Raw genomic sequence first — 15,536 nt, 5'->3', positions numbered from 1 at the left:
ATGTTTAGTTCAGCTAACATTTAGTGTCCACGTGCCAGGCATTGTGCTAGATGCAAAGGGTACAGTGATAAATTAGATGGATTTTTCTTTGTACTGTTTAGGGGAAATGTGCAATGGTCATTTTAATATACTGAAATGTGATGAGTAGTAGGATAGAGATATGAAATGAGTCACAAGTCTTGCTGATTTTCTCCCTTGTAAAATGTCTCAAATTTATCCCCTGCTACTTCCCTAGTTTAGGTCCTTATTCGTACTTTCTGGAACAATAGAAAAAGATTTCTAGTTTGTATCTTGACCCTGCACCTTCCCCCAATCCATTTTGTTTATTTTTTAGACGTGTCATGTCATTCATTTTCCCAACCTTCTGCTTCTCCTTTTACCTAAAGAGCAAAGACCATACTCCTTAACAAGAATTTCAAGGCTCTTACACCTGAACTCAGCAAGACAGTGTAACAGTATTTTGCTTTTAAAATTTAAATGTGGGAGAGGATGTCTTTTTATCTTTGTGTATTTTCTTAGTTTCTTTTGCCACTATTTCTTTCCTCCCTTCCCTTTCTGCAGAGGGGGTGTTCTAGCTGTCTGTTAGGGTTTTCCCAGTTTTTAACTTCTCTATTCCCGGTAGGCTTAACTAATCACTTTCTCTTCTTTGCTGCTGTAGCACTTTATTTGTGTTGCTGCTAGAGTACTTAGTTTAGCACGTGGCTATATTTAGTTACCAGCAGGATGTCACCTTTGCAACACTGGGAGCTTCTTCTTCTTCTTCTTCTTCTTTTTTTAATTATGTATTTTATTTATTTTTGGCTGCGTTGGGTCTTTGTTGCTGCGCATGGGCTTTCTCTAGTTGCAGTGAGTGGGGGCTACTCATCGTCGCGGTGCGCGGGTCTCACTGCGGTGGCTTCTCTTGTTGAGGAGCAGGGGCTCTAGGCACGCGGGCTTCAGTAGTTGTAGCATGCAGGCTCGGTAGTTGTGGCTTGTGGGCTCTAGCGCAGGCTCAGTAGTTGTGGCTCACAGACTTAGTTGCTCCGCGGCCTGTGGGATCTTCCTTGACCAGGGCTCGAACCTGTGTCCCGTGCATTGGCAGGCAGATTCTTAACCTCTGCGCCACCAGGGAAGCCCATGGGAGCTTCTTAAGTGCATGAATCCTGACTTACTTGTTTCTCTCGGCCTGTGTGGTATTGAACTAAGTGCTCATTCGGTAAATACGCTGGTCTTAATGCTATTAATCAAATGTTTCCAGTCAGGAGTGTACTTCTCTATCCCATTGAAGTTAGACCTGGTCAAGTGCTTTGGCCTGTGAATTGTAAGAGAAAGAGAAGTGTGTTTGGTGAGGTGTATACCCAAAGATCTGAAGGCTTTAAGATCGGCAGTGCAATTTTCCATGTTTCCTTTTCTCTGCCAAGTGTTCTAGGTGGTAGAGGCTCCCTTAACCTGCGTCCCTGGGTGATTATAACATGAAGCAGACCCTCAAGATGGGCATGTAACACGGGAGAAAGAAAACTTTGCTATATTTTTTTTCTTTTTAAACACATTAAAAAACTTAATTTTTTTATTGAGATACAATTCACATATCCTAACATTCACCTTTTTAAAGTGTACAACTCAGTGGTTTTTAGTATAGTCATGAAGTTGTGCAGCCATCATCACTAATTTCAGAACATTTTAGTCACCCCAGAAAGAAGCCAGCACTTATTAGCAGCCACTCACTTATCTCCCCTCCTCTCAGCCACTGGCAGTAACTAATCTACTTTGTGGATTTGCCTATTCTGGACACTTCATAGAAATGGAATTAGTCAATATGTGACCTTTTGTATCTGGCTTAATTAACTTATTAGCATGTTTTCAAGGTTCATTCATGTTTATAGCATGATACTTCATCTTTTTGGCTGAAAAACATTCCATTGTTTGGTTATACCACATTTTGTTTATCTAAGCTCTGTTTTGTTAAGTCACTGAGATTTTCGGGGGGCGTTGACTGGTAAAATCAGTATTTGAATTGATAATACTTAGAAGATTCTGTTTTATCCCACTACCATTTGGATAATTGAACTTCATGGATATAACATCCTTTACTCTTAAAACTGTTTTAAATGACACTTAGACAGTTTGATTATTTTTGTGTACATCTGAATCTGGAATCCACTAGAGCAGTTGGGAGGCATTTTCTCCCCACGTAATGTTGATAAATTTATTGTATATGTTAATATACTTTATCAAATTGAGAGTATATTTTCACTTTGGCCAAATAAAAATATTCTGATATTTTGATCTAGTAGCTTTATAGTCAGGAACCCACTAGCAAGTGTGTTTCTTCCAACAGTTTCTTTGTCAGTGGTTTGGAACTTACACTGTACATTACCACCAAGAAACCGTGTTTAAACAGAGATTTTGGCTCCCAGGCCAGGACAATAACATTTTATTGTTAGGAACAGCACTGATAATACTAACCTGAGTGCAGGGTCCTGAGGAGGAGAGACCACAAAGACAGAAGCAGAAAAGGAAAATGGTACAATTTTTATTCTCAAATAAGGCAGACTTTAGAATAGTTTAAATGAGTATTTGTCAACTATTTTAAAGGAAGTTAACTAATTGCATTTAAACCAGTCATTTAAATGAATTTAGAGTAATTTTAATGTCTTTTAAGCTAAATATATCAAATATATCTTGGTTGAGTTAAATATAATTTGACTCTCAAACCAATTAATAATGGAAATTAATAGAAACTAAATCATAATCAGTCAACATGACTTAACTTTGATTCAGTCTTCATAGACCCCAGATTACCTGTAAAAGCTTTATTGCCCAACTGCCAACAAATGAAACCAGGTTATCTTCATGTTTAAAATGAGCCAAGGATTGCCTTGCTATTTGTGTTTTGTCCAGTGGGTGGCAGCATAATTCAACTAGTTGTATGCAGTCATTTGAAAGCTTGTATACCTTTTCAAGGCTATAATTTCTATATCTGTTGAGCTACAAAGTGTGTTTTAAAAAATCTTTCATTCTCCCAAAATAATGCTGTTTGCTCCTTGCTATAGTGAGGAAGATTTTTAGATAGTGAGAACATTGTTATCCTTTCTACATAGATTTCAAGTAAGGTAAAAATATCACTGCCAACTGGTAACTATTTCTTCACAGAAAGTCTTTTTTTTTTTTTTTAATAAATTTATTTATTTATTTTTGGCTGCGTTGGGTCTTTGTTGCTGTGTGCGGGCTTTCTCTAGTTGTGGCGAGCGGGGGCTACTCTTCATTATGGTGCTCGGGCTTCTCATTGCGGTGGCTTCGCTTGTTGCAGAGCACGGGCTCTAGATGCGCGGGCTTCAGTAGTTGTGGCTCGTGGACTCTAGAGCGCAGGCTCAGTAGTTGTGGCGCATGGGCTTAGTCACTCCGCGGCATGTGGGATCTTCCCGGACCAGGGCTCGAACCAGTGTCCCCTGCATTGGCAGGCGGATTCTTAACCACTGTGCCACCAGGGAAGTCCCCAGAAAGTCCTTCTGAATAAGTTATTTGGAGATCTATTTTTAAGTCCAAACTAGAACTTAAAATAGTTGTTATAGCGAAGTTGTTCTTAGAGAATTTGCCAGTGAGACGCCTTAACCCTCTATCAGTCTACAGGCTTCCATTCAGACCATAATTCTAATAAGTTTACTACCATCCTTTGAAGGCAGGGTCTGTATTTTCTTTTCATGTGTCCTTATAGAACTTAACATAATGCCAGGCCCCAAAGAGATCCAGTAAAAGTACTTACTAGTTGACAAAAATAAAAACCATATGCTTGCCTTACAGCTGAGATTATTAAAACCGTCTACTTATTCCAGTTAAAACAGCATCCTTAACTCAGGAAATGGAATTTATGATGAGCAGGAGCATCAAATCACTTAAATAATGAATAATTATTTGTGGTTGTTTATTACCAGAGTGTAAAGAGTACATTTAGGAGTTGTACTCTTTTTAAAACAAACTTTGTTTTGAGACAGTTACGTACTTAAATTGGAAGTTTTGCTCAGTGGTAAAAGAGATGAGGCATATAGGAAATTGAGAAGTCATCCTATTTCATCTGACTTTGGATATTTTCTCTTATGAAGTAATCTTGAACCTTTTGTAACCGTTCTTTGTTACCTAGCTAGTCAGTTAAAAAGCTGAGATTAGAACCTAGGTTTATCTCATTGTTATGTGGATAAGCTAAAGGAATCCAGGATCACAGAGGCTTGGCTTTAATTATGTTTAGTGTTCAAGTCCAAATAGTATTTGGAAAAGGAGGAAAGTCTTATCTTAGAAATAAGCAGGGAGGAAATTTCCATATAATTGTAATAGTAATGATAGTAGCATTAACTTTGAAAGTTAAGAGACCTAAGAGAGAAATGTCTTCTACTGTCTTTTAGACTTACTTTGACTTTTTTATTGTTGCTTTTAATCAGAAAATCATCCTTACAACTTATATTAGGAGCATCAGATATGTGCATTATAGTTCTTACTAGCTTCCGAGATTCATTTACCTTCTACGTAACCTACCGTTTTTTGGATACTTTACTATGGAAACAGTATCTACACAGCAGGAATGGGAATGGATGAGAATATAATGCCAGATGTATGTATTTGTCTATTTGGAAAGAAATTCCAGTTTTATATAGCGTCTCTGTCAGCCTTAGGTGTAATTAGTGTTGCTTCTGGAGCCTTGATAAATCTGTCTGTTGGCAGAGTGGTATTGCTCTGGAAAGTCATGGAATAAGTTGGTTAGACTAAAAGTATATTACACGCTATTCATTTTTGCTAAAGTTAGTCATGTAGAGGCAAATTTTTTTAAAAAAGTAATTTCCAGTTTGATTCAGAAAATAATATTAAGAGAGCATTCAGGTCCATTTGTATCGTATCCAAAATGCCGAGGTCATACTTGGTAATATAGGAATAAATGTTAAAATGTTAAAAGATTATGAAGGAACTATTTGAAAACTTTTAGCATTTCTGTTTGACTTAAAAAAAAAAAACCTTTTCATTTGTCTGCTGTAATTCCCCATCTTTTTATGCATGTTGCCCACCTCTTCTACTGGATCATAACATACATTAATCATAGTTATTTTAAAGCACTTCCCTCAGCAGCAGGATGCTTCTGTTTTGTAGTATGATAGTTCCAACTTGTGGGCATTTCTGTGTCTGGGCTTGTTGACTGTTTAACTCTTGACAGTGGGTGTGTTTTCTTACTTTTTTGGTGTTTCTAATTGAATGCTGGACATTGTATAAAAACATCCGTAGAGACTGACATAAATAATATTTATGCTTAGTAGTGGGCCTGCCACTCTTCTTTCAGGCTGTTGGTGCGAGGAGTTGAATCAGTCGTATTAGTAGTTGACTTGGGTTTGCGTTTTATCATGTCAATAAACAGTAAGGCCTCAGATTCTCTAGCGGTGGACAGTGACTGCTCTGTTCTTAGTGTGAATCAGGAGGGGGTTTTTTCAGTGCTCCTGCTCTATCCTCAGCCCTTAGCAGGCCCTGCTTTGTGGCGGGGGCCTTTCTTTGCACTATTGCCCTCTCCCAGCAGTGAGTGGATGGCTGTTGCTTGTTACTTGGTGCAAGTCTTCGGGGGTGGGGAGCAGGGTTTTTGGTTTGGGTTTTTTCCCTGGTTCTCTTGCTCCTGCCTCAGTCACAGGTAGTCCCCGTGCACCTGAACCCTCGGAAGTGGGGCTTTCTCAGTGTTCTCATCTCCCTCTTCCTCACCCCATTTGCAGATAGCCTTTTCCTTCTCAGTTCAAGGTCTAGAACTGGGGGTGGTGAACTTTTGCTGCCAAGGGCCAGATAGTAGTTATCCTCACGGGCCTTGTGGTCTCTATCGCAGCATGTTTAACTCTGCTGTTGCAGCATGAAAGCAGCTGTGGACAATTCATACGTGAATGGACATGACTCTGTTCCAGTCAAACTTTATTTATAAAAACAGGTGGTGGGCCACATTTGGCCTGCAGGCTCTGGTTTGTTGACCCCTGGTCTAGAGCTCCGGAGGGTTTCTTGCTTTCTCCCTACCCCTGCACCTCTTGTCCCCTACACCCTGTGGCAACCAAATTTCTCCTTGCATCCATGGGGGGCTTTAGGAATGAGCAAGTTTCCTGCACTTCCCTCAGCAGCAGGATGCTTCTGTTCTGTAGTAGTGCAGGAACCTGGGCATGAATGGATTTTCTGCCCCCTCCCCGGTGATTGGTGACCTTTGCCTGTGACAGGAGGGCTAGAGGATCCCCTGTCCATCCCCCCACAGTAGACAGTTTTTGCCTCAGGTAAAAGAAGGGTCACCAGGGTTCAGGTGGATCTCTTACCCCTTCCCTTCAACAAATGGCTTTTGCTTTGTAGGTGAGTAGGGTCCGGCGCATAGGCAGTTTTCATTCATGTCTTCCATTGGCAGCTAATCAGCAGCTGTTTACTCGTGACGGGCCCGCAGTGTGCGTGGGTTTCCTTAGGGACTCCTGCCCCACCCTCAAACCTTGACAGGCCTAGCACATCTGTGCCATAGAAGGTGGCTCTCTGATCTCTTTCACTGCCCTCAATTATTCGTCTCAAAGGCCCAGTGGAAACCCATGGAAAAGAGCTGGGGAGTAGGTATGGACTGCCCTTGTGTTGAGGCTCCCAGGGATTCTATACTGCTAGTTCACACTTGGCCTTTCATGGTTTATTTCAGCTTCTGTTGTTCTTGTACCAGCTTTTATGGCTGCCATCACTAGAGAGAAACAGTTCACGTGTCCTTTCTTTCCTTAGAAGAGCTTGTAACTCTTTGGAATTCAGTTCACCTGGTTGGACATGGCAGTTGTAAAATGTAGTGACCTCAGGTCTCTGATGAGCTCAGAAAATTGATTATGTAGGTTAACTAGCTTTTTCTTATCATCAGGGCAGGACTGATGTTCTCTGGTGGCTTTCTGCATTCTAAGTGGAGTTAGAACTTCACCGTTGCACTTTAATAACTTCATAATCACTGAAGTTGATAATAATCAAGAAGCTGTTAAGTTAAAAAGAACAATTCACCTATAGTCTTAACACTAATATTAAAATGTTAGTGTATCATATTTTTATTGATTTCAGTATAGTTTGCAGCTGCAGTGTCACTACTGTCATGCAATAAATGCCTTGTGTAGGGTGGGTAATTACTGCCCTGCCCTCTCTTGGATCCTCTAGACTTCCTTCCCATAGAGCACCTCTCTTTCCTTTGAAGTGGTCTAAGGTACAGGCTTCTAAATGCTTAACAGCTGCTGGGCCAGCTGTTTAAAGAATCCCCTGAAGTTCTCTTTAAAAATATACACTTCTGGAAAGTTTCTGAGTCTGGACTTTGTGGCAAAGGAATCTGCATCATTAACAAGCCCTTCAGGTGACTTGGAGAGCAGCATTCTTTGAAATTCACTGGCCTAGGCAAATGTACCATAGTTCCCAAACCTGGTCTCTCTCAAGCAACTAGTGATGTCATTTTTTGTTTACATGTAAGATTGTATTGTTGCTGAAGACACGCAACACATTTGCACCACTGAAGTGCCAATCTGGAGTTGAAGTACCATGCAAACCTGGATGATGCAGACAGCAGAGCTTGGTTTTGAGTATCTAATGAAAAGGGACTGGTGAAGTAGATAATGGTGGGGCCAGACAGTCATTATAATCACGTTGTTGAAATACATTTGGTCTGTGAGGTGTCAATGATATATATAGCTGAGTGATAATAGCAGATTACAAAATAATTCCATATTTGTTATAAAACATACACACAGAAGAACAGAAGAAAATGTTGATGGTAGTTATCTACCATTCTTGGTAGTGGTCGTTTTCCTATAATTGCATTTTTTTTTTTTTTTAGTCTCAAGTTCACTTCTTCTTTTTTTTTTTTTTTTTTTTTTTTTTTTTTAGTTTCTGCTTTATAACAAAGTGAATCAGTTATACATATACATCTGTTCCCCGTTCCCTCCTGCGTCTCCCTCCCTCCCACCCCTCCAGGCGGTCACAAAGCACCGAGCTGATCTCCCTGTGCAATGCGGCTGCTTCCCACTATCTATCTACCTTACGTTTTGGTAGTGTATATATGTCCATGACTCTCTTTCGCTTTGTCACAGCTTACCCTTCCCCCTCCCCATATCCTCAAGTCCATTCTCAAGTAGGTCTGTGTCTTTATTCCTGTTTTACCCCTAGGTTCTTCATGACATTTTTTTTTCTTAAATTCCATATATATGTGTTAGCATACGGTATTTGTCTTTCTCTTTCTGACTTACTTCACTCTGTATGACAGACTCTAGGTCTATCCGCCTCATTACAAATAGCTCAGTTTCGTTTCTTTTTATGGCTGAGTAATATTCCATTGTATATATGTGCCACATCTTCTTAATTGCATTTTTAATTTTAAAAATTTCAGTGAACATGTATTACTTCCACAAAGATATATGTTAGTGGCCTTGTTATGTTTATTAGATCCCTCCTTCCCATCTTTTCTTCCTCCTTATTTCATTAGAACATATGAAAGTCATTTCTTTATTTAAAGACAACTACAACGTTTTTGTGAACATAAAAGCAAATATTCTTAAATTTTTTTCATGTTTCATTTTGGTGGGATGGGGATAGGGCGTAGATAGAAGAGGAGGGATATAATTATGAAACTGTGGAACTTATTTCTATTTTACATCTGCAGTGTCCAGTTTGGTTACCACTAGTCACATGTAACTTTAAAATTAAAATGACATAAAAATTCACTTTCTTAGTTTTATTAAATACATTTCAAGTGCTCAGTAGTCACACATGACTAGCGGCTGCCATATTGGACAGTGCAGATAGAGGACATTTCCATCATCACAGGAAGTTCTGTTGGGCAGTACTGACCTAGACCATAGTATATTTGTCTGTTGGCTAGTAAAATTATTTAAACAAGTCATGCTGTTCTACAAATTAATATATGTCTAATTAGAGTAACTGACCAAGCTTCCTTATCTAGCTTGCAAAATTAAAGATAATTAAGGAATATACTTAGTAAGCAAATATATATATGTGTGAATATGTATATATATTTTTAAGGGATATTTAGCAGATTGGTTCTATAAAACTCTTAAGTACCAAAATTATTTTGTTTTTAAATGATGATACATGATTATCATCTAATTCTACTTTTTTTAAACTTAATTTTTCTTTAAAATTACTCTCTACAAAATAGCATCTGTATGAAGTAATTCATTGCAACATCTTGTGGTAATAAAAGATTAGCAACAAGCTATCAAATGGGGGACCGGTTAAATAAATAGTACATTCAAACATTGTACTTAAAAGAATAGATTTCTTTAAAAAGTGGTTTGAGGACCTCTAAGCGTCCCTGAAATCTTTTCAGGGGGTCTGTAAAATCAAAACTGTTTTTCTAATACTACTGAGATCTTATTTTCCCTTTTCACTATGTGAATATTTGGTCTGATGGAACAAAAGCAATGGTGGGTAAAACTGCTTGGTGCCTTAGCATCTTAACTTCTACAAACTCACAGCAGAAAACAAAAGCATTTCACTTAAGAATGTCCTAGATGAAGCAGTGAAAAATATTAATTTTATTGAATTGTGATTTTGCATATACTTAGAAAAATATTCTTTGTGAAGAAATGGGAAGCTGTGTACTAAAGTAACAATGATTGTTTTGAGAAATAGCACTTCTGTGGTTATATGAGTTTTGAGCTAAACTAGCTATTAAGCTAGTGTTTTCCCCTATAAAACACTCCTTTTATTTGAAAGAATGATTGACAAACTATGGTTATTTAGACTGGTGTTTAATAGACATTTTCTGAAAAATGAAAGAAGTGTGTTACTTCGAGGAAAACAACTGATGGTATTTGTTGCCAATGATAAAATTTGAGCTTTGAAGTGAAAATTAGAATTTTGGAAAACCTGTATCTACAATGATGATCTTGATAACATCCCAATACTTAAAAAGACTTTTCTGATGAGATAGATGGTGATAATTTTTTTTGATGTTGTATAGTGAAATGTGTCAACATTTAGATCTACATAACTCAGTGAGTCAGTATTTTTCAAATGACAGGTTTGTAATGCTATAAAATATATCTGTAAAAGACCCATTCAAAGTAGAAGATAGAACAATGAGTTTTAATATAATAGAGTATCAAGAATTCATTGATAGTTTCAGATTTCATATCCCAACTAACCTTTAAGAAACTACCACTTGTCAAGTTTCAGAGAAAAATATCTACAATTATTTGAAAAGGCTATTAAAATATGCCTTCCTTTTCTGACTACATATCTGAGTGAAGGTAGATTTTCTTCATTTACTTTAACCAAAACATCACATCACAACTGACTCAGTACAGAAGCAGATATGAGAATGCAGCTGTCTTCTATTAAGCCACTCTCAAGAGACTTACAAAACTGTAAAAACAATACCACTCTTCTTACTAATTTTTTGTGGGGAAAATATAGTTATTTACATATAACTTAGTTTATAATATAAAATATTTAACTGTATTTTAACATGAATATTGTTAAAATGTGATGAGCTTATTGTCATTTTAGAATATATTAATACATAGTTTTAAAACCCAGTTTTAGTTTCTAATATGGTAAATACTAATAGATACAACCTACATTATAAGTAAAAGCTTTTTGGAATTTCCAGTTATTTTTAAGAGTATAAAGGGTTCCTGATATCAAAATGTTTGAGAAACACTAGAATAAAACAGTCTCCAAGATACATTGTTAGGAAAAATGCAGATCAGTATGATTGTAAGTTAGCATTTCTGTGAAAAAGGATATGAATGGGATTCTTATTTTTTTGTATATATGTAAAATTCTTCTGGAAGGTTATAAAGGAATTAAGTGTTGGTTTGTTCAATGCAGAAGGAATAAAAGGTAAATTCTTTACTCTAAACCCTTTAAAACTAATTTGAATTTTAAACCAGATGAATGAATTACTGATTTAAAAAAGAAGAAGAAGAAGAAATTAAAACATTCCTACCAGCTATATTACAAATTTCAGGGAATCTAAGTCTGTTATGAGAAGTTGGAGCATGTTTGGAGTAATGGTTATTTTTCTGGCCAATTGCTTTTTCTTATTTTATTTGAGAAGAAAATGAAGCTTGCTTATTTTAGGGGTAAAAAATTTCATTTAATGTCCAATCCAAATACATTCATGGTGAAATTATGTAAATCAAGTAGGTAGCAATTTCCCCAATGGGACCCAAAGTATACTGAACTTAAGTTTTAAGGAGGAACAATTCGATTAGTTTTTTTACTAACAGGTATTTCTAGGTTTCTAGTAAAGAGCATGGATTTATTTTAGAAGACTATTATAATTTGTAGTCTGTCATTTAAGAGGTTTTGAATAAGTGCTGCATGTAATGTGGAAGTAAAAAAGCTAAGTAAATGTTCTGACATTTGATTCAGTACAAAAAGTACTTTTTAATACTCATAACCTTTGCGGCTTTGGGAAGTCTTGAAAAGAATAACTAAGGAATTCAATTTTATTTATTCTGTCTGCTGTTAAGTGTGGCTTTTGATCAATGTTCATACTTCTAACTTTTGGATAGGTAAAGTATCCTTTTATGAAAAAGGAAAATTATTTTAATGCAAAAACTCTTCAGATTTTCTTTTTTCATATCATACTTCTAAAATTTATTTCTTTGAATATTGAAATATCATTTCCAGAGTTCTTCGAAGCAGTTTAGAGAAAGATACTACATGTGATTCTGTTCATTAGTTATAGTGAAAATTTTGCCCATAATGTGGAACTATTTTCCCCAATTTTTTTAGTTAACAAAGAATGCCTTTAATAATGTTAATAGGTTTTTCTGAAGTATTAAACAAATAGGTAGTTAATCCATAAAGGAGTTTACTCTTGCTACTTGCGTGTGCATGTGTAATAGTTGACATTTTTCTAAGCACATGTTATTTTCTTTGATTCTCGGCACATCTTGGAAATAGCACAATTCGTGTTTTTCTTATTTTTTATATGTATGGAAATTGAAATTCAGAGGGCTAAATGAATTGTCATATAACCTTGTTAAGTGATAAAATAGCAATTTAGATTTAAGCAAGGCTAGATTAGATTTAGATTTAAACAACTTCAGATTTAAGCAGGACTGTTCTAAGTACAAAAAAAAAAAAAGCACTTATCTATACCTACTGTGCTCGGGTTCTGTGGTCTGCACTAGAGATACAAAGATAAGACACAGATCTTACCCTCTAGGGGCTGAAAGTTTAGTGACAGAGACTACCCAGTGGAGAAGTGAGTAAGTGTGGTGGTGCCCTGTTGAAGGGCCGTATATCTCAGTTTCGAGGAAGTGACACAGATCTTGAAGGATGAGTAGGAGAAGTTAGCCAGGGTGAGTTTGGTTGAGGGTGGTGATAAAAGGCGTCAGGTGGAAGATACAGTGAAGGAGGCCTAAGCAGCACACGGGCATTGTTTGGGAACTGTTAGTAGTTCCATGTAATGACTGTGCTGGGCTACATGGGAGAATGAGCAGGTTGTGAAAGCAGAGAGGTAGATAGTGGCCTGAATTGGAAGTCTGAATTTTTTTCTAAGAGTTTCAGGGTGCTTAAAATTGATTATAAATAGTTGGAAGGACTGAGTTTGAACAAGGTTAGAGTCTTAATTCTTGGGCTTATTAGCTGTAGGACTGTAATCAGTTGACCAAATATTTCTGAGCCCCAGTTGCCTCAGATGTTAAATGGAAATAACATTCAATTTATTGAAGTAGGAGGACTAAGAAAAATAAATGTTAAAAAAGCACCAAGTGTACACCAAACCTGTATGTAAGAACTCAGTAATGAAAGATGAATTAAAAGGACAGCTCACTGCACATATCTAAGCTTCTAAGTAGAACTGAAAAAAATGAATTAAATTTTATTTTAAAATATTATTGGACTATTTGGACATTTCTAAAACAGCTTAGCTGAAATGGTTTTATAATTTCAGTGTTTAAATTTAATATTTAGGAGTCTTTCAACGTGGTGTTTCTTTATATACTTGTTTGAAAGCCAGACTTTGTGTATATGATGTGGTTGTCAGATGATGAGACTGTCATGAGTTAGCCCTTGTGTGGAATCAGTTTTGTTTGTGCGATGTTTTGTGCCATGCCCATTCCCCCCAACTCCCTGGCCCACGAATGAATTCATAGCTGGAAAATCTGGATCTGTCATTCTAATTTTAGGCAAATCCTTGCCCATTAGTGTGTTTCTTCAACATTAAAATGGTACTTAATTAATTTAGCTTTAGGGAATAAAATGAAATAGTACATGGATACGTTTTTGTAAAACACAGTATCTTGGTCTGCTTGGGCTGCCATAACAAAATACTACAGACTGAGTTGTTAAAACAACGGAAGTTTATTTCTCACCATTCTGAAGGCTGGGAAGTCCAAGATTAAGGTGCCAGCTGATTTGGTTCCTGATGAGAGCTCTCTTCCTGGCTTGTAGACAGCCATCCTCTTGCAGTGTGCTCACATGGCCTTTCTTCTGAGTGTGCTTTGGGGGAGGGGAGGGAGAGGAAGGGGAAAAGAATGAGCCCCTTGGTGTCTTTTCTCATAAGGACACTAATCCTGTAGGATAAGGGCTCTACTCTTATGACCTCATTTAGCCTTAATTACTTCCTTACTCTAAATAGAGCTGCACTGGTTAGGGTTTTAACATAGGGGTTTTTGTGTGGGGACACACACATTCACATTCATTCCACAACGTGCAGTTAAATTGGAAGTGTTCTCTTTTGATGGCTTTATGACATGGTATTTGGTAACAATGAGTTAAATGCCAGTCATGTATTACTATATTTATTTTAACTGCTCTCCAGAGCTGCAGATGTATATGGACCAAAATTTGAGTCCTGCTTTCTAATTTCTAGCCAATAGGTTTATAATTGGTTAGCTACAGGAGTGGTACAACCAAGTTAGTATCAACTTAGAATATTACTGTGCCTAAGGTAATTCTAACATATCAACAGCCATTCTCATAGTATATTAAGCCTATATCACTTCCTTGAATTTTCCCCCCTATTGCAAGCCCAAATATAGTTTGATTCTCATAGTAAATGTCTATAGTTTAGTGGTGATTTAAAAAATCATATCGTTTATCTTAAGTGTAAATTCACCTTTTTACTTGTTAACAGAGCAAGCCTTTTAACTGACATGGGAAGGTTACACACATTTTAAAGGCAGCTAAATCAAACCTCAGTTTTGCATAGCGGATATTGGAATAGAGATAGAAATCTTAACTTCAGGATGTAAGCCTCCTCTCTTTCTTTATTGTGAATTTCAGTGTGAACTTTGATTGAGTTCTAAGTCCGTTTGCATTTTAGATTGTGCCGGAAGATCTTTATACCTGGTTTCCTGGAATGATCACATTTATGTTCTTTTTCACAGGCCAGCCCTCCAGATCTCTATATTGAAAGATTTAATATAGCTCTTGGACAGTATATGGGAGCATTGCAGAGCATTGTGCCTCTTTTCATATATATGGTAAGTTAGAGCTGTTTCCCCTTTCCAAATACCTTTGTTTATTGGTCTAAGTGCAGATAGATGCAGAAAGTTAAGCATATTCTATTTTTCTTTTCCTATGTATTATGTTAGAAATGGAAATTAATCTATTTCAGCAATGTTGATAGTGTTGGCATAGAAGACTTATTTAGCCTTTCTCTGTTTTAAAATTTCATAAATACCATTGCTGAAACAGACAGGCATTAATAATCAGCAGTCACCCAATTAACATTTATTTTATTTCTGCCATATGGAAGATACTGTGCTTGGAAAATAAAGATATATCAGAAAGATTTCATACCTTCAGAAAATAGAGAGTTAAGACATGTATCTAAAAACATGATGTATAATAAATGCCAAGGAGGTAACTCCATAAAAAGTAGAACAGTAAAGTTTGCTTTCATTCTGATAATCTCTTTCACTTGGAGAATTACGCCATGAGTACGTCTTGTAGTCTGTTGACTTTGTTGAAGTGTCCCTGCCCTGTCCCCCACCCCCGCCTTTTAAACATATAAAGCTATAGGATCTTAATTTTAGTGTTCCTGTTGAACAGAACAGCCCTTAGAAACCGTTGTCCCACTTTCTCTTTGTTGATTAGATTAGGGAATGGGTTGCTTAGGTTGATCCTACAACCTAAACAACCCATTCCCTAGAGAATGGGTTGTAGCCTAGAGATAAACTATGTGTGTAAGACCAACCTTCAAAATGATTTATTCTCCATAAGATACGCTTTACTGAAAAAAACAGAACATTGGGAGGAATCTGTGTTATCAGTGGGAGACTACTATTTAAATAATTTATGGAGGATATTTACTGTAGAAAAATACGCAGTTAAAAATAATGACATGTCTCTGTGTTATTTTGGAGAGAATCTTTTCAACATACAATGTTAGGTGAAAAAGCAAGATGTAAAGCAGTGTGTGTTATATTTCATTAGCAAGTGTTTTCTTCTTCATTTTAGAGAAGAAAAAAGCATATCCAAAAAAATGTAAGAACATTTTAGAAAGAATATACAAAAGTTTTCGCATTGTGGAATGGGACCTTTGGGAATGGGACAGATGGTCTGCTGTGGGAGACTCC

General features: G+C 36.8%; 1 protein-coding gene across 2 annotated transcripts in view; it reads left to right on the top strand.

Moving 5' to 3' along the window:
* CACUL1 (CDK2 associated cullin domain 1) overlaps nt 1-15,536 on the top strand; it is a gene marked incomplete at both ends in the record, with an annotated part of 61,770 nt that overhangs the window by 31,151 nt on the left and 15,083 nt on the right. For both annotated transcript variants that reach the window (XM_079705966.1, XM_079705965.1), the window contains one exon: nt 14,343-14,438. In XM_079705966.1, coding sequence (XP_079562092.1) covers nt 14,343-14,438 — 96 coding nt within the window. The remainder of the gene's footprint in view (nt 1-14,342; nt 14,439-15,536) is intronic.

This window comes from Hyperoodon ampullatus, assembly GCF_949752795.1.
Source record: "Hyperoodon ampullatus genome assembly, chromosome: 1".
Classification (NCBI taxonomy): Eukaryota; Metazoa; Chordata; class Mammalia; order Artiodactyla; family Ziphiidae; genus Hyperoodon; species Hyperoodon ampullatus.
The sequence above is the reverse complement of the archived record's forward strand: the minus strand, read 5'-3'. Positions and strand labels throughout refer to the sequence as shown.